Consider the following 23,599-nt stretch of genomic DNA (forward strand, 5'->3'; position numbering starts at 1 on the left):
CAAAATTTTCAGCTCGCGCTTCGCGCTCGCATTCTATTCTTCTTTTAGATAAAAATCTTTATCATTGGTACAAAAAAATGCTTAGAATATCAGGTTTTTCAGGTCAGAATATAAAGAAATTTCAGCTCACTCTCGACACTCGTACTTTCAGTGTAGTGAGATGTGTATCCTCATGAGTTACTACAAACAGGCACGCTTTTCCTGAATACTAAAAATATCAGCTCGCGCTTCGCGCTCGCAATAATTTGTTGGTGAGATACGTGTCTGTGTCTCATGAGTCATGTATATATATATATATATATATATATATATATATATAAAGATTTGTATCTAAAAGAAGAATAGATGCGAGCACGAAGCGCGAGCTGAAAATCTTTATATTTCGATCTGAAAAAATGACAGTTTAATGGATATATATATATATATATATATATATATATATATATATCTTAAAGTTTCACGTATTGGCTTCTCTAATAGTAACAAAATATGCTGAAGATAAATGGTAATGCTTTCAATGCCAATATAGTTTTTATTTCCTCGAATTTTCGACGGACCTCCGTCTTCTTCAGAAGTATATACAATGTAATTGGCATTGAAAGCATTACCATTTATCTTCAGCATATTTTGTTACTATATATATATATATATACAGTGCGTATCAAAAAAAAGTTTTCACTTTGAAAAAATCCTGTAAAATTATACAATTGTAATATCCTGAAGATATTTCCACATTTTAACATTGATACAGATCCATTAAAGCAAATGATGGTATAACTGTCGAAAAATATTTCCGCTTGAGTGAGCACCACTTACTTTTGAATAGTTAGTGAAAAATGATTTGCGCAGAACTTTGAAATAGTTATGCGAATAAAAGTAGACCTTAATAATAAAGAACACACGGAATTTAGCTAGTAAAATTGACTTGAAGATATCTTCTACCTTGTTTGACTTGTTTCTTTGACCAAAACACTTCGAAGAGTGCATTTCGCCCCACCCCACTCCCCCACACATCGAGGCAATCGTGACGATAGTTGCTTTACACCATGTACACTGAGCTGTGATTTACATGGAATGTCTTAAGCTTGATTTTTATTTTGTAAATCACAGCTAAGCTAGGGAAAAGTATGGAGAAACAGGTATTGAATTAAAAATGAAATGTAAACCCACTTTCAATGATAAAAACTTAGTGAAAAAATGCTGGAGATGTCTGATATAAACCTTTGTTCAGATTCAGTTATGTCCACAGATCCAGCTGGCAAAAATAGGGTAAAGGTTGTGCTTACTAAGTGTTGAAATTTCAATTTGGGTGGCAAAATTGTTACAAAATGCTTCAATGTATCCGTTTTTATTTCAATTGACTAAAAGTGCAAGGGAAATGTATGAGAAATGTTTCGCAGGGTAAGTTTGATTTCGCCATTTCCCATTGACACAGCATGAAAACGAGCATTTCTGCGCAAACAGATTTCTGCGAGCTTTACAAAAATGGACAGTGCTCGCTCAAGTGTAACATTCTGACAAAACTTTTACTTTCATTAGATAGATGAGACCCAAACCCAAGATTATATGTGAAAAAATTACCAACATGATGTATGTTTTTTAATACCCAGGGCTTTTTCAAAGTGTAAACTTTTTTTTGATACGCACTATATATATATATTATATATATATGTGTGTGTGTGTGTGTGAGGGTGTGTGTGAAGGTGTGTGTGGGTGGGTGTTTTGTACGATCGAGCGCCTTTGAAACGTTAATGAATTTGCCCCCCCCCCCCATCTGAAAAATGGATCGACGCCCCTGCTCTGATATTATGATTATTTTACTGTAGATTTCCAACCATCTTTTATTTCGGAACGCCGGAAGACTTCACTGTAATCACCGTAATTTATGCTACATAAGATTTCGTATTATCATTCTTATCAATTCATTTGATTTGAACGTTTTTCTCACATAGACAATCGAATCTGCGGAAGACATTGCTTCGCCCCTTTTTTGAGGTGGGTCCGAGTATCCCCCGATCCACAATCGAAAATGCATCATCCCCCTTTTGCACCAGTTAAGGAAAATGATATAACATAAAGCGAAATAATTCTACCTCGGTCACATTTGCTCTACGGTGGCGGTACGGCGAGTCAAAAACAGCCGTTTTATTCATTTTATTCAAACCACCTATATGATGCTATACAAAAAAAAACGTTAAAACGGCTGTTTTCGACTTGCCGTACGGCCGCCGTAGAGCAAATGTGACCAAGGTCAAAACAGATTATATCCCGTTATTTCCCATTCCTTCTGTTCTGATGTATTGCCTTCGTTACCGGTGGAAAATATTTCATATTTCAATAGTTTCTCCCCCCCCTCCCCTCCTCCTTATTTCTGAAGAAGATCTATGATCTTAGATTCCAGTTGCTGAGTGATATAGCAGAAGCAAATTGAAGCAGTATCACTACGAATGATACGGTTGCCACTGTCTTGCCTTCCCCGTTGTATCGGTCGCAGTAAGGGCTATCGGGAAAACGAGCACATTGGAGCCACATCACCTCTCTGACAAATATGAAAAGTGAAGATATTACATCATTTTTACATACAGATACAGTGATAAACCATGAGAATCCCCCCAACAAAAAAAAAACATACAAAAACCACTCCTCCCCCAAAAAAAAGAAAGAAAGAAAACGAACGGGGTAAAATCCAGAAGCAGTCGCGAGCAGCAAATTTACCTATTAAAATGAAAATTTGATTCTGTGAAAGATTTTAATAAAACATCCAGCAATGTCCAGAGAATAATCAAACATTTTACCCTCTTGGAACTTAGCAACATCAACCCCTCCCCAGTTTGTACACCACGGCATACTAACTTATTATAATTTTACTCAAATGACGAAAACAACGATTGTACAAATAATGTACAATTATATTTGATGAACATATTGCATTAAAGATTTGCATGGTATCGACGTTATTTGCGTCTATATTATTAGTTGTCCCCCCCCCAAAAGCATGTCTTATTTCACTTTATTTAAGTTACGGAAAACAATGCGCAATAAAGGATTGACGATTTTTATAAATTCTAACACGCCTACATTATTTTGATTTCTATTTATACTGACAACCATACTTGTCGGGAGACGCATTAGTCGAATCTGATAATTACGAGAAAAGCGCAATACCCCCCCCAAAAAAAAAGGTAATAACGATCATTTTTTTTTACTTACGTTGGATCCTCCTCACAAGTAACATTGAAATTCATATTCATCAAGCGATTTCTTAAGTATAATACGCTTCCGTTTGTACAGGTTTCTCGATACCTTTGGTATAATAAAAGAAAAATTCATTAGAGATAATTGATTCATCCTCGTTTTAACTAATAGTCCTACTTAAAATCTTAGAAACAACATCGAATAATGAGTTCAAACTATGTGCTTTTTTGTAAAAAAAAAACAACAGCCGTTCTTCCTTTCGTTTAGGGATAAACAGTGGTGTGTGATGAGCCAAATAGTTTTATTTCATTTCATATATTTATTTCCATTTCTGGTAAAAAAAAACATTCAAATACAATCAAATATTTACAAAAGAAAACATATGAATATAAATACCAAGAATATGGGGGAGCCAGCAGAGGCCATTGGCCTTTCAAAGGCTGGGCTCCAAAACTATATTGAAATATACATAATATAGAAAGAGAAAGGGGGGGGGTACATTTATGTCTGAATCGTGATGGGTAAATTATATATTACTTAAGATTCCTTCATGAGATGCATTTTATACTTTCTTGAAAAAAGTTTGAGGGCGAGAACCTAAATATTACATTCATTTACTGTTCTTCATTTCTCACATTATTTATCTTGGTCATGAACTTTCTTTTTATAGGGAAAGGTGGCATGGCTCTAAGTCTCCCCTCCCCCTAAGCGCCAGTGGGGCTAAAAGGAATGTTTAACACCGGGGCGGATCCATAATTTTTTCCAAAGGACAAGCGCCACCCCCTTCAAAAAAAACCCCAATGGTTTGCACCCCAAATCAAGGTCATTTCGTCCATGTAGAATTATTTGACAAGCAAAAAAAAAGGGGGGGGGGGTCTTCACTTATGTATGAAAGACATATTTACATTAAAAATATTGACTATGGCTCTCAAGGGGGGGGGGGGCATGGGCCGGATGTGCCCCCAGGATTCGGCAGTGGTTAAACAGGATATTTTAGGTCAAGTTTATCCATTGTTAATTTTGAGAAAAATAACTCTTTCATCCTTCTTAGCAAAAATATAGCCTATAATATTTATCACCGTCTTTCGGAAACATTATACTTTTTTGAAAAAACAGAAGTCTCATGGACACTTATATTGCTATTTTAGTGACTGCAGAAAGCTACAAAGAATATATTCTGAAAATTTCTAGTCAATTTCACTCGTGAGACGTTGGTTTCAACCCCCCCCCCAAAAAAATCCAGTTATTATTTCTTTACTTATATATCCCGATTCAAAAATAGTCGCAAAATAATGGATATTAAAGCACGATTTTATTTCTCATCATCCACATCAGAATGATTCAAGAACATATACATTCCATAAAGAGCCGAAATAATGGCCGGGTGCCCTGTTTCGAGGGGGGGGGGGGGGGTGGGTGGTCAAATGTGAAGAGATACTTTGACTTTTATTCGAATATGTTTAGCCAGTAACCCCCGCAAACATAGGAGGGAACCAAGAAGATGGAAATGGTAATAATAACAGTTTTACTTACATTTCATTTGGAATCGGAAGAGTGAAATCTGGAATGAGATAGATGGCGACATTCGTGACAGCGTCCGGGTTTAGATTGGGTGATTCTATCCTGGCAAATACACTGATAAATGAGGCAAATTGAGAAAAAGTGTTGTGCTTATTAGTCTGAAGAATTGCATTGAAACTAATATCGACATACTCATCATCCTAAAGGATTTTTTTTTATCACAAAAAAAAATCCTGGATCTTTTGGGTTTGATTTGTCTGAGTTTTTACAACCAGCTAGAGAGAGGGGGGGGGGGGGATACAGACAGACAGAGAGGGCGGGTGTGGATTGTGGTGGATATTTGTTTTAGTTGTATAATTCTAGCAATATGGAACAACTAGTCGTTATATTAATTCATTGCTAATATTATCACACACTTTGCGAAGCATTTCATGAACTTCAAAGTTCATATTAGGATAGCTCAAAAGCGAAGACGGGGGGGGGGGGGGGGGGCGGTCCATTATTGCCAATCCAAGGCCTCGCATGCAAATTATGTGCAAAGCTATTGGTTTGAGGACAAACAAAAAGTAACAAATGTCTTTGTTTTGTCAAAATAGCGGGATTTTTTTTCTATTGAATCGTCCGTAAACCATGCTTGGCGCGATGGTGAACCTTGTACTGTAATGCGACTTCCTCATAAAATTAATGTTAATCAAACGACTATTACCGTAGGCTAATGAAGCAAAAATTGTGAAGGGATGAATTTTGGACATGGACCATTATAACGTGGTGCATCATATTGGGACTTTGGCGAGTATGTGAGATGAACAAGCCGAGAAAATTGGAATTGAAAACCAAAGTGGAAGTCTACCCTAACAAAACTTTTGAGTAAAAAGATTAAAGTAAAACAAGCATAGTTTGTATGATTTTATCGAAATGGGATGTAAAATGAGATAATGTCATTCGCTGGTTTTCCACAAAATAAAATCATTTCAAGTAAATGAGAAAGTCGATCTCACGCATGCACTGTTTATTTTGTATTTTACTGTATGAATTATAGGACATTCATCAACTCAGAATAGTTTACAATAATGGCGATAAATTATACATTAATCCCAACACCTAAATACAACCAATTATTATTATCAACATGGTGATAATTATGAGGAAGGATGGGACTCTGCGCTGGATCTCATTTTTTTTTTATAAAGGTCTCTATAGCACTCGTGTGTTAAAAACGGGATGTAGGCGAGGCCAATTTTGAGGACACGCTTTTTTGGCCACAGGCTTCATAGCCTCGTTCCAAAATCACGTGCCCCGCAATCCCGCCACGGGAGAATTGCTGGTCCTCCCGTGACTGCCGATCGGGATTCCTGCCCTAAACCCATTTTCTGTCATGGGCGGAAATCTGTCCCCAAAGATAGGGGGACCAGGGGCTAGAAACTTTGACAAGCAAAAAAAAAATAAAAATAAAAACAGGTTATCACCAAAAATTTTTAAGGTCATCATAACCTACAACAATTTGACAAGCAAAAAAAGTTTTCATCCCGTTAATAAAAGGTTATTTAGTCCAAAATACATCTGATACTGTGTTCCCCCAAGTATTTTGGGTAGGGGGAACGCGTCCCACTGCCCCCCCCCTTGGAATTTCCGTCATGCTCCCTGTTGAAACAAGAGTGGCCGATGCCCATTCATACCTGCCGTTGTTGAAAGCACCGCCTTCCCTTTGCGCATTCAGAGTTACATAAACATCACCAGCGGCCTGGTTTGCTAACTGTGATTAGAGAGGGAGAGAGAGAGAGAAAGAGGGGGGGGGGGGGGGAGGGAGAAACAATATCGAATTATTCATTTTTGTATGCACAATACAGGAAAGTGTATATTTAATGAAATACATTGGGATTCAATGTGCGAATCACTCCTCCCCTTGAGTGGGGGTCTTTTTTTAAAACCCTATATTTTCCCTGACAGACAGTATAATCCGCCTCTTGGTGGTGAGGAGCCCACATTTCACATTACTTACACTCAAACACCAGTCAATGTCATTTCAACTGCCCAAACCGTCATTTAAAAATCCCAGACCCGCCGTGTTTAATCCTACATTAATGATTATTGTAACATGCTGTGACTGTTCAGTTTCGATTCCAAGCCCCTAAACCGGAAGCGCGTTTCCGTTTTACACCCTGGCGAAGGCATTTTCCGGAAAAGTAGCCAAAAAGCGACTAGTGAAGAGTCTACACACGTCGCTGGTTGCATGCAGCGTGCGACACAGGCGAGTCCACCACCGCATGCAATTTGCACAGTTACTGATCTCGGCACTTCATGTACAGAGAGAGCGGCAGTCAGGAGTGAAATCCGAACATGCTTTTGCAGTCTCGTTGTTTATGATAGTTTTTTTTTTATAAAAATAAATTTTTAACTAAATGAATAGAATGACAGACAAAATCAAAATAAACAGATACTTATAATGGAAAGACAAATTGAAGTTTGATGGATTGATACACTTAGAAGCTGCCGAAAGATAGATAGAAGACTGATAAATAAATAGAGACAAGATAGACGGATAGATAGATAGAAATAGAGAGAGAGAGGTGGATAGATAGATAGATAGAAAGAGAGAGAGAGAGAGATGTCGTAGATAGAAATATGGACGGACAAAGAGAGAGAGAGAAAATGCTAGAGGGGGAGAGAGATAGAGAATTTGAGAGACAGATAGATGTTAGATAGATAGAAAGATAAAGAATGAGAGAGAAAGAGAAGATAGACAAATTAACAGATAGATAGATAGATACATAGATAGATATATAGATAGTAGAGAAAGACAGACAGATGGATAGATAAATAGAGATAGATAGATGTTAGATAGATAAAGAGGGAGAGAGACAAATAATATTAACAAATTAACAGATAGATAAGTTAAAAAAATAGATAGATAAATAGATAGAGAGAATAAGAGAAAGACAGACAGATGGATAGATAGATAGAGAGAGATATTAAATAGATAATTAAAGAATGAGAGAGACAGAGAAGATTATTAACAAATTAACAGATAGATGAGATACTCTAGTTAAAAAATAGATAAATAGATAGAGAGAAATAGAGAAAGACAGACAGATGGATAGAGAGATAGATAGAGAATTTGAGAGATAGATAGATGTCAGATAGATCAAGAATGAGAGAGAAGAGCGACAAATTAACAGATAGATACTGTAGTTACATAGGTAGGTAGAGAGAGAGAGAAATAGAGAAAGACAGACAGATGGATGGATAGAGAGATTTGAGATAGATAGATGTTAGATAAAGAATGAGAGAGACAGAGAGGATTATTAGATAGATAGATACTGCAGTTACATAGATAGATAGAGATAGAATTTGAGAGATAGATATATAGACAGATAGAGAGAAAGACAGACATCAGCAAGTCGGCAAGGCAAATGATCAAACCTGGAAAGTATAAGCTCATGCAGCTGCATTTGCAAGACAGTACGGTATGTTCTGCGGATAACTTCGGTGCGGACTTTGGATCGCGCGCCCAGCTGATAATGTAAACAAACGTAGACGTAGACTCTTCACTAGTCGCTTTTTAGCTACTTTTCCGGAAAATGCCTTCGCCAGGGTGTAAAACGGAAACGCGCGATCCGGATAAAGTCCAAAACAACAATCCATTCAGGCGCAGCCCAAAATTGAATACCCCAAAATCATTTCCCATGAATCAGGAACAACAGAGCACGTAGGTTAAAAATATCATAATCATAAACTTCAATGGTGGAACTGATATTTTTATTCGAGCAAACGATCAATCAGAAATGGTTACAAAATAGGTTTCAATTCCATAGTTGTATAAATTAAATAAATTTGCACTGTAGTGTAGTGTGAAGGTGATTTCGTTTGCACATGGTTCTTTTAATTCTAGCTTTGAAATGATACCGCCGCGCTGGAGGAACCAACTGACAGACCCATGGGCGGAAATCCCAGGGGGGACGTGTCCCTCCTACTCAAAATAGTAGGGGGACACAATATCAAATGTCCCCCCTACTATTTTGGGTCTTTGGTGATGCTAAGAAATATAAAACTGAAAATGGGAATAAACCGTACTTTTTGGGACGAGATGACCTTTTTTTTTGCTTGTCAAATATATTTTCGTCGAAATGACCTTAAATTTTAGGTAATAGCTTTTTTTGTTGCTTGTCACCCCTACCTTTTGGGAGAGATTTCCGCCCCTGGACAGACCTACCTCTGGTAAGGTGTACAAACTTTGATGCGCCCCCTACCCTACCACATGGTCTTGTGTACAACCCCCTTTTTTAACAAGTGCACACCTAGTTACAAATAATGCGCAAAGCATGTCCATTTATTTGAATTCTGGATAAAAGAGCATATGTGTCGAGGCCGGGGATTGAACCCCGAACTTACCATGTGTAGCCTGGCGCCTTAAACCACTCGGCCACGGCACCTCCAACTTGGTGTGGAACCACCGACCAAGTCATAATTATTGTGTACAGATTTGGTGTGGTTCGAACCCCCTATCGCATAGTATTGTGTACGAATTTTAATGTCATGAATGTGGAACCCCGTAAGACATGGTATTGAGTACATATTTTGACGTGGAACCCCCTACCCCCTGGACTGCCGCCTGTTCGGACCCTAGCATTATGGAACGGTCACACAGGTGAAAAAAAAACTCCAGACCGATATCTGTATTGCTACCACCATAGACATAATTCGTATTGGTCGGTCTTGGAGTCGCTTTCGTTGGTGTGACTGTTTCGCTGCTTCGGAACTCACCATCTTAGATGCCTTGTCCCAGAAAGCCGCCTTGGTGTTGTTCGGACACGTCTCACTCCGCCATGTCGGACAGACGGTGAAGTTGAGGCCGGGTTCAGACTGTTCTTCATCCGTAGCACCACACCAGGACAGGTTACCAGCCATAAAGCCGGGGAAAGTTTCCTCAAGGACGGTGAAGGCTGTGGTCACCTGAGCGATGTCCTGAGGGATGTTCGCACCGGCCACACCTGACCAAAACATCGTCTAAGAACCAAACATCAGGAAAAGAAGTTGTCATTGAATATGTTATAGTATGAAATAAAATGTACAGAAAATATACTCTTGGAAATGGTTCGTTCACATACAAAAAAGGGAGCTTTTGATTACGTGGCTTATCGGACATTTTATCCGATAGTTAGGCCTCTTATAGGAACTGTGCTTCTCAGCCAATAAAATTCAAGGAAAATTGACAGATCCGAAAAATTGTCGGACGAAAAATATAAACGAGACGCCCCCCCCCCCACTACATGGATTTTAAAATAATTCATGGGTGAGCCAAAAGGTGCCTTTTGCAAAGAAACCGACCCGAACAAATTGAGGACCCTAAAAAATGATTGCTCACCGGTTGTTTTTAATTCATTTGTGACAAAAGGAATCGTCAATGATACTTGTTATTGATGAAAAAAAAGAGTGACATAAAATATTAAAAAAGGAAGAATTTTGCGTACAGATATGGAATTAATTGACAAGGGTTTGGTAACACAAAGATCGGCCATCAGACGCGAAATGGAGATAGGCAATCGTAATCAACAGAACTGACTATAAATCAATCAGAGAGCTTCTTTCCTCTTTGTCTCAAACTCCTTTTCTACCGGGCCCTGGGATTAATTGTGCTCATCTTTCCAGGATAAACAACATAAAGTTGCCTTCAGTTGTCTTACTAATTTGGCATTTTAGTTTTTAGTTATTGTTAAGAAATGAATGGACAGTTGAAAAAAAGTAAGTCTTTGGATGGAAAAACGCAAACTTCATTTATTTTCCATATCCAACTTGTAATAACATATCTGCCTACATCTTTTGCTAGATTATGCTATGGTCATAATTTTGTTACAGACCTTCAGGGAGAATGAGTCCGTGGGTGTTTTGGCAATGGATGAAGAAGAGAAAGAAGTAATGAATTGGGGGAGGGGGGGGGGAATGAGAGAGAGAGAGAGAGAGGCAGAGATGGGGGTTACAATACTACTGGAAGACAAAGTCATTGATAGTTACATACGATTAAATGGTACTCAAACACCCAAGCACTTAGCTGAAGCAGGAAATTTTCCCCGGTTGAATACCTTCCTTGGTTTAGGATAGTTTGAACAATAACATATGGAACATTTCCCATGCATAATGAAATGAATCGGCTCACGAGTGCCTCTTAATATAAACCCGTCATCGATGTTTAAGTGGCATCTTCAAGTACATGCTGGTTCGATTGCTTATATTAAATGTAGTAAGCAGCGTTTGCATGCAAGTGCAAACAGATGCTCGAATTCATTATGTATTTCTGCGCAAAAAATGGCACTTATATATATACAAAACCCATGCCCGAATTTCAAAAGAATCAATGATATCGTCAATTCACATTCGTGGTATTACCACATTAAAAAAATAAATACGATAGAAAGAATCAAGAACAACCAGAAATTGTATTCTGTTATAATAAGAATCAATACGGAGATATCGAAAGATAGCTCTATAGGCATACTGGCCTAAGAATTCGTTCGACTGCTTCCAAGCAAGCAATGCAGTCTATGACATGCATTAATTAATGTATATGATACGAACAAATGAGTAGGGCTATAATGGCTATATCAAATCATAAAGGTATAGGAGAATTCGATTATCCTGTTGATTCTGTAAGTGGATATGGGACGCACCGCACATGTACCTTACAGATAATTTAATTCCGAATCTAATTCTTCCTTCCTGATACTTTGAGTATCCTTGTTCATGCTTCCTGTTCTTAACAGACTTTCAACCATGGAGGGAGAAAAAAACATGCTTTTAATCCGTTTAAGAACTATGTGTATCATGATCTAATTAGGCATTTGATATAGGCCTAATGAATATCTAATACTCAGTTACACCGGCGAAACAGACCCATGTCGAGTAAAGACACAACATCGGTCGGTTTGGAGTCGGTTTTGCTGGTGTGAGTGTAGCATTAAGCAGCGGTGTAAAAGAGAGAGAGAGAGAGAAAGGGAAAGAATGAGAGTTTGAGTTTGAGTTTATTTATTTACTTAACAACAATATCATTAACGATAACAATGTGTTAACATCACAGCACAAACGTAACTATTCTAGTATACAGATGCAATTGCTAACATTATAAAAGATAAAATGAGAATACAAACGATAAATCTGAATACATAAAATGTGACATGCATTTATAAACCTAAAACAAATGTTTTAACAATTTTTAAGATCCTAGTCACAGTTTCCAATATTGACGATTGAACAAAAAGATACGTATATGGTTGAATGTTGTTGTTAAGAAGGAACCAGAAGGTAGCCCAAGTGCTAGTGGAGACTGATTCCTTCAAATCTTTGATATTTTACATAAAAGAAATACGTGTGAACAGTGAATAATGCTTTAAATGTTGTTTGAAAAATCACCATGTTATTTAAAACATATAATTAGAATTAGAGATTTATATAGAATACTCTTTATTCTATTGAAATATTTCCTATTCTCTTGTCAGAATTAAATTAGAGGGTTGGTTGTATTTAGGTAAGCAAATAATTCCTTTCTGAAAGTGTTCCTTGTTCTCTTTTCCTTTATATAATTTGGTATACAATTCCAAATTTGTGATCCCATGAAAGTAATTGAAAACTGGCCCTGTGTGGTTCTGCATATTGGGAGATATAATTGATCAGCATCTTTACTCCTCGTAGCATATTTATGGTCTATAATCTGACAGTACTCAATTTGAGAGTGTGGTAACCTACCATGCAATAAATCATAGACGAATGTTGAAATAGAGAGGAAGTGAACTTTATATACATTCAAAATATTCAATGCTTTGAACAGGGGATCAGAGTGGGCACCTCTTGGGCTATAGGTTATAGCTCTCATTGCCATTTTTTGGGCCAGGAAAATACAATTTAAATTGGTCTTATAGGTGCTCCCCCACACCTCGATGCCATATGACAGGTGTGGTTGTACAAGTGCCTTATATAACAATAACAAAATGCTTCTTGGAACAAAGTGCCTGAGTCTGAACAAGATACCTACTTTTGAGCGGATTATTCTGTTTACAATTTTTATATGCGCGTCCCACGTGAGGTGCTTATCAATTTGCAGTCCAACAAAAGATACATCATTCACCTCAAAAAGTGTGGTCCCTGCTATATCAAGGGTACCTGTTACATTTACTAATCGCCTTTTGCTCTTAATTATCATATAATTAGATTTACTAAGATTGATTGTAACTTTGTTGGAATAGCACCATTGTTGCACCTTATTCAACTCCACATTTACTTCATTCATATTGATATCAGTCTCTCCAGCCTCAAAGGTGTGGAACAAATTTGAGTCATCTGCGAATAACCTGAAGTTAAAAAACGATGTTGAGTTTGGCAAATCATTTATATATATGAGAAAGAGAGTTGGACCAAGAACAGATCCCTGTGGAACACCACAAGAAATTTTCACGTGCGGAGACATGATGTCTTTGTATTTAACAAACTGAGACCTGTTGCTCAAATCCACAAACCATTGGAGCGCAATTCCACGTATTCCATAATGAGATAATTTTTTTATAAGAATATCATGGTTTATGGTGTCAAATGCCTTTTGAAAATCAATAAAAACTCCTAACGTTATTTTCCCTCCATCTAATGATTTCAGGAGGGCATTACATAAATTGACAACTGATAATTTTGTATTATATTTCTTCCTGAAGCCATATTGGTGTTTTTGCAATACATTGTTACCTTCTAGAAATCTCATCAACCTATCATTAACGATTTTCTCAAATATTTTTGCCAATATAGGTAATACAGAAATAGGTCTATAATTTCCTGGAATCTCCTTTGATCCTTTTTTATGAATCGGTGTTACTTTAGCAATTTTTAATGCACTTGGGAATTTACCTTCTTGGAGAGATAAATTTAAAATATAACATAACGGAGCACCGATAATTCCTCTTGCATCTCTAATTAACCGACTTGGTATGTCATCATAACCACATGCCTTTTTCACATCTAGGGCTAGGAGGTGTTTCTCAATTTCAGCTTTCGTCACTGGCGTCCAAAAGAAAGATTTACATAATTTAGGTCCTAAATATGCCGTACAGTCAGTACCACTTAGAGGTATTTTGTTTCCCAGACTCGGCCCTATACCATTATTAAATTCAGAAGCAATTCCATAGTCATCTACTATCATTCTGTTCATACCGTTGTCATCAACCAGTAATTTATCTACATTGGTACTTTTTGCAGACTTATTTCGACCACACAATAACTCATTGATCGTCTGCCAAGTTTTCCGGGTATCTTTTTCATTTTCTGTAAAAAGAACACTATAATACTTGCGTTTTGCATTTTTTAAAATTGAGGTTAGGTTGTTCCTGTATCTTTTATATGTATTTCCAACTTGAGTGTCGAAATTTGATCTTTTATACTGAGAATAAAGTTTTCGTTTCCTCTTTATAGATTTCAATTTACCTTTAGTAATCCATGGATTTTTGGCAGAGTGTTTCTTTTTATTAGATAATTGTGTCACCATCGGCGCATGCTTATCACATATTTTACTGAACAACTTTAAAAAAAATGACATATGCTTTGTAAACATCTTTTTGTCTAGAAATAATATCCCATCTAACTTCTGCTAAATCTCTCTGAAACATGTCTTGATTATAATTCTTATAACTGCGAAAAGTCATTCCCTCATTTCCCATTTGTTTACCTTTAAAGTTGCTATGTTAAAAAAATACAAATATTGGAAAATGATCTGACAAATCTGTTTCTATTACACCTGCATGAGTCTTAAAAGTAGTAACATTTGTGTATATATGATCAATCAAGGAAGAAGTTAATCTTGTTACTCTGGTGGGAGTTGTAATAAGTTGTTTTAAACCAAAACATTGCAAAGTAGTTTTGAATTGTTCGATATTTTGATGATCATTTAAAAAGTCAATATTAAAATCACCAGTCAAAATGCACTTTACCTTATCAAGCTTTAAAGTTGACAGAACGTCAAGTAAGCTATTTTCAAATTCACTGATAACAGTGTTTGGTCTACGATATATTATGCCCACAATGAATCTTTTTGTCTTGATGCTTATTTCAAGCCAAAGACTTTCTGAGTTTGCCACATCAAAATTAAGAACAACATATCTTAAAGATGAATTTATGTAAGCTCCAACTCCTCCTCCCCTCGTATTACCTGTTCTACACTTAACCTCAAGATTGTATCCAGCTAAGCCAAGTAATGCTTTGTTAGATACATTCCAGACCTCTGATAGAGCAATGATATCAAACTTTGAATCCAAATTATCATAAAGTAAGGATAATCCATCAAAGTTTTTCTGCAGTGATCTAATGTTAACATGAGTCATACTAAATGAATTTGCAATATGTCTTCCTAGGACATTATCAATTAAATCTGGGCTTAATGCGTAAGAAGAAACTTCAAAACTTGAGTCTTCAGATTCCATAAGTAAATAGTTTAAAGTGTCCCTGGCAACAACTGCATATTTAATTTACAATATGGAGCTTAAAATCTCTGAGAGAAATGTGAAATATGATCGGATATGTTAAAATCTATCATAAGAATTTGATTTTTGTAATAAAATATCGAATTTTGCTCTCGCTTGCTTTCCCCTCTCGCAACTTTTTATAAATTGTGCCCGATATGCCATATATGGCCCACTCAAAGTTTTGTGCTCATCACCCCCACTGGCCTTGAGTGACAAAGTCCTTCGCGATAAGAAATCGATTTGAAGAAAAGTGGTAAAATCAAACAAGAATTACTTTCGCAATATCATTTAAAAGTGGATGTAAAATACAAAAGTGCTACATTGCAAGAGAGATAAGTTAAAACCCCTCGTTGATGATGGTAACTTCTCATTATTCATTGTGCAAATACATCGAAATATTTACTGTTTTATATTAAAATGAAAATTGGTGTGTGGCACCTCGATGACCTTACATTTGGGCGATAACCTTTTATTTTGCTTGTCAAATTTTCCAGCCGCCCCCCTTACATTTAGGGAGAGATTTCCGCCCTTGTTTAGATCGTCAGTGTGTTTTAAGAAGCCCTAGCACATTCCTCATGGAAAATTTATTTAATAGATCCCACATCAATCAACTGAAAAACTTGTAACATTCATATGAATAATCATAAAATACTTTTCACTAGTTTCTTCTAAGGCTGAAAAGAATATTCGAATTCCTACCAATTAAGCTCCAGTAACCTGTATAGTAGACAGTCAAATCCACGTACTACTTGTAGGTATATGATTTGCATGTATTGCGTTTTAATTCATGCTAAGCATTTTCTTCACAGAGATGTAAATATTTACCAATATAAACCACATATATGTTTTTTTTATGTAACGTTGCATTCATACATATCAGATATTTATTTTGTACTGTAAATGAGTTTAACCCTCATAATCCAACGGGCCTGTGATAGAGAGATGCAGATATCATAGCATACTATATGCTTAAGTAATTGATTATTGATTGATTATATAATGATCAACAACAGTGATATATATATATATATTACCTTCTATAATCCCAGTGTAAAGCATGTGTTGAATGGAAAAGCCGTAGAAACAATCCACATCAAGAATCATAAAGTATGCTTATTGATGACATTACGCCAGGCATGAACGACCAATTAACGAGATGGAGCCTACGACGCTTGGCGACGGAGGGCAAGCCCTTTTATCATTTATTCATGTTTATTGATATCAAGATACACCATTTTTTTATATCAAGAATTTTATTTTTATAGCAAGAATTTGATTGAATAAAATCCACTTCATAACTTCAAGGTAGAGAAAAGTCTTGATATCAATAATTGTACATGTATTATCAAGGGCGTGCTACACACCCGCGTCGCTTGAAAGCCCCATACGTCGCTGACGGAAAATCGCTGTTAGCGTCAAAACCGTGGAATAAACTATCCCCTTGCGCCAACGGAAGCATTCATTGCACAACTGAAATGATATTCGTTCCCCTCTCATTAACAACTTAATAGTAGGCACATATTATATGCGTCAATGGGAATTTTGATGTCTGTTGTTTATTTGTACACTGTTTGAAAATTTATCCTTAAAATTAGAAAAAAATCCTGCAGCAGAGTCTCGAGAAGACCTACAATCTTACCAGATTGCGTAATCGTACATGATATCATGCAACATTTCAGGAAATTGGTATTTGATGTATGGAACCTTGCAAACTTCCTTAAATAAAACGCACTTTTCCAATTTTTAAACAGACCTGTTCTGTTAATTTTCCAAAAAGTCATGTTTTATGAATTTACAGAATGATTCTGTAATTGCTTCCTGCAAAATCTTTTTTTGTTGTTGTAAAATCAGTTTTTTTAACAGTGTAGGTATATTGTTCTTTTAATTCTTGAAGCGCCATGGGCTCCGAAAAGTGGATCTATGTGGCATGATATGCAAGTATTATTATCATTATCGTCATTATATTAATAATGTATTGTTCAATGAATTTGGGAAATAGACCTTTAATATTTCCAGTTCCTTTTTTAATGAGTTATCTGTATCTAAACAGCTATTAATGAATTCGATGAATATCAGTCAAAATTTGAATTTTCCCTTCCTAGTTCTAAAGAATAAAGAGGAGTCTGTTAACTCTTAACATGCCACGCACACTACTAAGCCAATGCCACAGTGCTAATCCGATGCTAATCCCCTGTGCCAGCCACAAAACCCCCTGTGCCACATTGATTTTGGGATCGCGAGTCGTATTCACTCCTTCCAATAGTCATGATTACAATTGCTTGTAACTCTCTAACGATTAGTTTATCCACAAAATATTGTGTAGTAAAGTTGTAGGAAATTTCATACCCCTTATAATGATGTCCTCATTATGTGGATTGGTTATTATCTTTACCGCTAAAATATGAGTTGTATCAAGTAGTTCCATTTTGTGGAGTGTTTTGTATGGATCAAAAACCTAGGTCTCTTCTCTCTCAGAGGCTGAGCCATATCTTGTAAAAAATGTAGAAATACTCGAAAAAGTCGAATGTAAACCGCGTGAGTAAGTTTATCTGTCAGAAAGCAGAGTTCACACTGCACACAATAGTGCTAATTACGGCGTGCATGCGATGCGCAATACAATGCAATACAGGGGAAACCAGGGAAGTGCTTCGAGAAACATCTAGTCCATGATTTTCCAAGACCAATTTGTTCTGAGCCAATGAGTTCCAATGATTTCAGTAGCTTATAACAATTGTCATTGAAAAATCAATGAATATTTGTTTAATTAAACGCTTCCCTGGTTACGAAGCTCATTGGACTCGATACAGATGATGACTCCCAGCCTTCTCCCACTTTCATGTCCGAAATTTATCTCTCGTTTAATTTTTTTTCCAGAATTACACGTACATTTTCATTTGTTAGTGCTTAAACTGCAGGGCGCCTTTGGAAAAGAGTATTGCCTAACTGAACAGGCCTACCCGGCAGTATCAAATAAAGGAAACCAATAAATAAATAAATTTGCGAACATTCGATTTGCAGTCGATATGACTTACCGTTCCATGTGCAGTAGTTGGAGGAACCATTTTGAGGAATTCATCGAACGCGTCGGGTGGGGTCACACAAGGATCTACATTGCGGACGCCTCCTAAGAACGAGTTCACTGCTTTAGCACAATTTACACGACGACTATGAGAGTGAGGGAAAGATGTAGAGAGAGGGAGAGAGAGAAAGGGGAAAAGAAGAAGGAAGGGGAAGAGGGAAAGAAAATTATAGAAAGGGGGACAGGATTAGAGGAAGGTGATGTCAGATTTTCATAAACATATGGAAGTGAATATCCTATTTTACATTAAGTCAGCAAAACGAAGAACTAAAGCAAAAAACAACAACACTGCTTTGAAGGACAAGTCCACCCCAACAAAAATTTGATTTGAATAAAAGGAGAAAAATTCAACAAGCATAAAACTGAAAAATAATCATCAAAATCGGATGTAAAATAAGAAAGTTATGACATTTTAAAGTTTCGCTTCATTTCACAAAACAGTTATATGCACATCTCAGACAGTATATGCAAATGAGGGAACTGATGACATCACTCACTCACTATTTCTTTTGTATCTTATTTTATATAAAATATTTTGATTTTCTCGTCATTTTCATGTGAAATGAAGTTTCATTCCTCCCTGAACACGTGGAATTCCATTATTTTAACATTCTGTGGTTCAGGCAAGGAGGTCCTAATTGTCAAATTCGTAAAAATTGAAATATTGTATAATTCAAACAATAAAAACAAAAGAAATAATGAGTGAGTGACATCATCGACTCTCTCATTTGGATGTAACTGGCTCGTTCATATGCATTTTGTTAAAAATAAGCGAAACTTTGAAATGTCATAACTTTCTTATTTTACATCCGATTTTGATGAAATTTCAAGCATCGTGCTGGTCTGATTTTTCTCTATGGATTCAAGTCAACAATTTTCTGAGGTGGACTTGACCTTTAACCATGTTAACAAAATCTCATAAGAAAAAGAGCAGGGCTTACTAATATGGAAGACACGGCTCTCCCAAGAGGCATTTCCGGTATTCCTCGCATCTCCCGGTCAATACTTCCGTGATGTTCTGGGTGGTACCGGGTCCTTTGTTGCTATAGGCAACAGTTGCTGCCACCGCTGATGACAGATAAAACAAGATGGTGAAGATGTCCATTTTAACCCTTACTGGTTCCTGAAGTACAAAATATGCAACTTTTTATAAAGAAATCTGAAGAAGAACGTTGTTATGATCATTTACCACACAATTTTTAGAATATCATTCATAGAAAGTTATGTTTCATGATGTGATGCAATGGGTTTCTAAAACTACTACTTCTATACTTCTACTACTACTACTACTACTACTACTACTACTACTACTACTACTACTACTACTACTACTACTACTACTACTACTACTACTTTTGCTACTGCTTTTGCTACTACTACTACTACTTCTGCTACTACTACTACTACTACTACTACTTATGTAACTACTACTACTGCTGCTGCTGCTGCTGCTGCTACTACTACTTTTGCTACTACTTTTTGCTACTACTACTTTTGCTACTACTACTACTACTACTTTTGCTACTACTACTTCTACTACTACTACTACTACTACTACTACTACTACTACTACTACTACTACTACTACTACTACTACTACTACTACTACTACTTCTACTACTACTACTACTACTACTACTACTATTACTACTACTTCTACTACTATTTCTATTAATAATCATGTGGACAGGTTAAATCTTAATATATTAATCATGACGCTATTATATAGATACAAATTAAAGAATACATATTCATGCCAGTCGTGCTGAGACAGAGTTCCAACATTTCATTTATATGGTTGAGATGCCCAATAGCATTGAATTTGTAGTTGTGCAAGATAATATTTCAATGTACACCATCAAAGCTCTTCTTCATTTTCATCATCCCCATCATCACCCCCCTTCATCATCAGGCAACTTTCCACCATTACATATTCGTTCCATTTTCCTTTCATCTCATGAACATTATAACTATCATTATTATAATGACATAAATCATTTATTTGCGTAATATTTGTTATATCTTTAATCACGAAATATTGGTTTTGATACCAAATTTATGTGAATACTGACATCGTTGCTATTGATTCTACTACTATTACTACTACTACTACTACTACTACTACTACTACTACTACTACTACTACTACTACTACTACTACTACTACTACTACTACTGCTGCTGCTACTACTACTACTACTACTACTACTACTACTACTACTACTACCACTACAGCTACCACTACTGCTGCTAAGTACTACTACTACTACTACTACTATTACTACTACTACTACTACTACTACTACTACTACTACTACTACTACTACTACTATTACTACTACTACTAGTAGTACTACTACTACTGCTACTACTATTACCATCCCTACTATTACCAGTGGTTCTAGTGGTCGAAGTAGTATAATAGGTCTAATATACTGTATCAGTGCTACTTTAAATAGGGCGAATCCAGCGTTGTTAAAATATGTGGGGGTTGAAATCGTCGACATTACAAGGGGTGGTCTTACTACTGAATTCAAATATTTTATACATATATATATATTTTTACAAATTTGATTAGTAACATCAATAGGCCTTAATGACATCACATTTTGAGCGCGAAGCGCGATCTATTTTTATATACTGACCTGAAAATGCCATTTTATGTTTTAATCCTAGTTTGTATTCATGAACATATCTAAGTACTTATCTAGGTAAACAAATAATGCGAGTCGAAATTGCGAGCTGATACTTTTTATAATTATAAACTGATCTGAAAAGGGTAATTTCAAGTCGTTCTATTGTAAGCATAAATGTGATGAGAATGTTACGAAAAATGAGACTGAACTGGAAGTGAGTTTATTTTTTAATGACTTCAAAAGCGGATATAAGGATTGTTTATCGGTATCCATAAACAAGTATTTCAAAAAAATTATAACACGAGAGCGAAGCACAACTGACTTTGTCATGTTGTATATGCAAATCTGATAACTTGAGATTTTAGTCATTTATGCTAGCACGATTCACGCATGACCTGATTATTTTTTATATCGACATAAAAATTAAATCCAGGGGACACCTCGGTGGTACAAGCCAGGTTTGTATGTAAAAAAAGTGTGGTTGCATGTCCTGGCGTTTATGACATATTGACAGATATTGAAAGAGAGAGAGAGAGAGGGGGGATCATATGCGGAGGGGGAATCCCCCAACAATAATCGTCAGTTTTAGAATCGTATACAGAGTTCAATCTTAGGGAACTTTCCTTGAATTAAACCTGCGACAATCTATATCAATCAAACAATTGATATATAATTTAAGTATATACCAGGAAGTCTGCCCGGGAAGCCTGTAATTGAAACAGTATAATTTTCTACTTAAAGTGCAACCAATAGCCCCTCTTATGGAGACCCATGGTTTTTATGACGGTGGTTGAATAAATATAGCAAAAGATAAATGAGCTCACAATACCTCCTAATGATTAATAAATATCGCCCGAAGTTTGGAAACCCGCAGTCTGAGCAAAGGTCTATGCATGATCAGAGGATTACATTTTATAATATAGAGGTTGTGGTTGTACTTACAAAGTGAATAGAAGTGAAGACCCGACGCTGTGAAACGGAACACTCACTCTAGCCTGAAAACTCCTGGGGTCAGTAATCACCAACCAATGTTCGAAGTCTCTTTTTGGACTGGCATCCACATTCAGCCTGGATTGCGAAGTTCACCTCACCCCGCCGATGTGACCGGTAACAAACCTGTGTTTCCTCGATCGACGTGCACATGTATTTTATACGGATGTATATGTTTGCATGACCTGTGTTAAAAGTATAGAACAGTTGGGTGTTCATAACCACCGTAGCTTGCCTGGGTTTTTCCGAGTCCAAGGTTCATGAGTAATACTATTGGTTGATGAGGAGACACTCATATTTCACACATTTCACAATCTTATGCCAATGAGGAATATTGCGCCATCAAGTTCAAATCGCTGTACACCAACTTTCGTTGTGAAATGAAAAATGTATCGACAAGCAGGGCAAACAGTTTGCAAGTGTATAGGGTAGCTCCCGGGGTAGCTCGTAAATGATATAACATGATATAACCATTGATAAAACCAACTCCTTGATATAACTACATCTGCTTATATTGTCATACCACCGCGTGTCTGCCACTTTCGAACAATCATTTATGTAAATAATCATATACATCTCTTTTATGTAAAATTTATTATATTTACTTTGTGATGGTCACAGTGTGTACATTGTCATGCCATGCAGATACGAATAAATAAATACATGAATAAACAAATAGATAAATAAACAAACAAATAAATAAATAGATAACTAAATAAATATAGCAATATATCATATATTACGTTTCAAGAGAGCGATAGGAAGAGGGGGGGGGGGGGGGGGGGGGTAAGGGAGAGAGAAGGGGTGGCAATGAGTGAGAGGCGCGAAGATACTGATATTAAACCAGAAAACTAGGCTATCCATTATGTTTCCGAACTATTTCGTGCGAGTGGTAGATGTTGATAATACCTTCTTCTACCAGTATCATATCATATATTTGAGCTGGGGAAAGGGGGCTGGTAGAACTGGAAATGGGTGCTGCCGCGGTATGTATTTTTCTCAAGCAAATGATATTACATATAGGGTTGGTTGCACGGCCAAAACTTATTTTTTTTGGTCATGTTTGATATACTATTCTTTTTTCTATATATTCATTAATTTTTTTCTCGTCTTCTTTTTTTTGGTCCTCGTCGTTTTTAAAAATTTCTTCCACCTATTATTTAAATTTTCTTTTCATCCTCCTTTTTATTTTTTCATCACTGCTTGAAAGAAAAACAAAAGAAAAGCAAAACAACAACCGCCGTCGGGACCGGTCGCATCCTGCCCCCAGATTTTACGAAAAGGAAAAAAAAGTACCGACTCTGTGATGAATGGGTTTTACAGCCAATACCTCGAGACCGATTCACGTCAGATGCAATTATCAATAGTTAGCTTTTAGGCCCTACGTTTTTTTTTTTCGAAGGGATCACCGGTCAGATGTTTTGGGCAATTGTTTTTAACTTTGGGGGTTACATTTTTTTTTTATTTTAACTGAACTTAAGTTTTAAAATTATTGTTGATTAACGCTCCGGGTTTCCAAATGGTTGTATCAAGGAGTTTGTATTGTAAATGTTAAAGGGAGGGGGGGGGCGAAGTGCATGTTATCAATGGCTAGTCTAAAAATACACCTTTTGAGATAACTATTGACAGGGTCGGCGTAGCGAAGTTGAAAGTGGGGGGGGGGGACAGGGGAAAAAGGCACCTTTCCTTTC

General features: G+C 36.5%; 1 protein-coding gene across 1 annotated transcript; it reads right to left on the reverse strand.

Annotated features, from left to right (window-relative positions):
* Positions 1-2,193: 2,193 nt before the first annotated feature.
* LOC121420058 (ADP-ribosyl cyclase/cyclic ADP-ribose hydrolase 1-like) lies at positions 2,194-22,502 on the reverse strand. Its single transcript, XM_041614586.1, has 8 exons — positions 21,861-22,502; positions 19,224-19,405; positions 18,236-18,368; positions 9,478-9,720; positions 6,393-6,469; positions 4,729-4,830; positions 3,211-3,303; positions 2,194-2,539 (listed from the first exon to the last, which is right to left on the reverse strand). The coding sequence occupies exons 2-8, from the start codon at positions 19,385-19,387 to the stop codon at positions 2,383-2,385; spliced, it is 969 nt and encodes a 322-aa protein (XP_041470520.1). The 5' UTR covers positions 19,388-19,405; positions 21,861-22,502; the 3' UTR covers positions 2,194-2,382.
* Between the last annotated feature and the right edge of the window lie 1,097 nt (positions 22,503-23,599).

The sequence above is a fragment of the Lytechinus variegatus genome, chromosome 1 (assembly GCF_018143015.1).
Source record: "Lytechinus variegatus isolate NC3 chromosome 1, Lvar_3.0, whole genome shotgun sequence".
Classification (NCBI taxonomy): domain Eukaryota; kingdom Metazoa; phylum Echinodermata; class Echinoidea; order Temnopleuroida; family Toxopneustidae; genus Lytechinus; species Lytechinus variegatus.

Bases quoted from the DNA above. Each gene is read 5' to 3' on its own strand.
- LOC121420058 (XM_041614586.1), bottom strand. From the start codon at position 19,387: ATGGACATCTTCACCATCTTGTTTTATCTGTCATCAGCGGTGGCAGCA. The intron at 6,470-9,477 runs GTGAGTTCCGAA...CTCTAATCACAG, and splicing joins GGGACAAGGCATCTAAGATG to TTAGCAAACCAGGCCGCTGG. The intron at 4,831-6,392 runs GTATGAATGGGC...CTCATTTATCAG, and splicing joins GGTGCTTTCAACAACGGCAG to TGTATTTGCCAGGATAGAAT.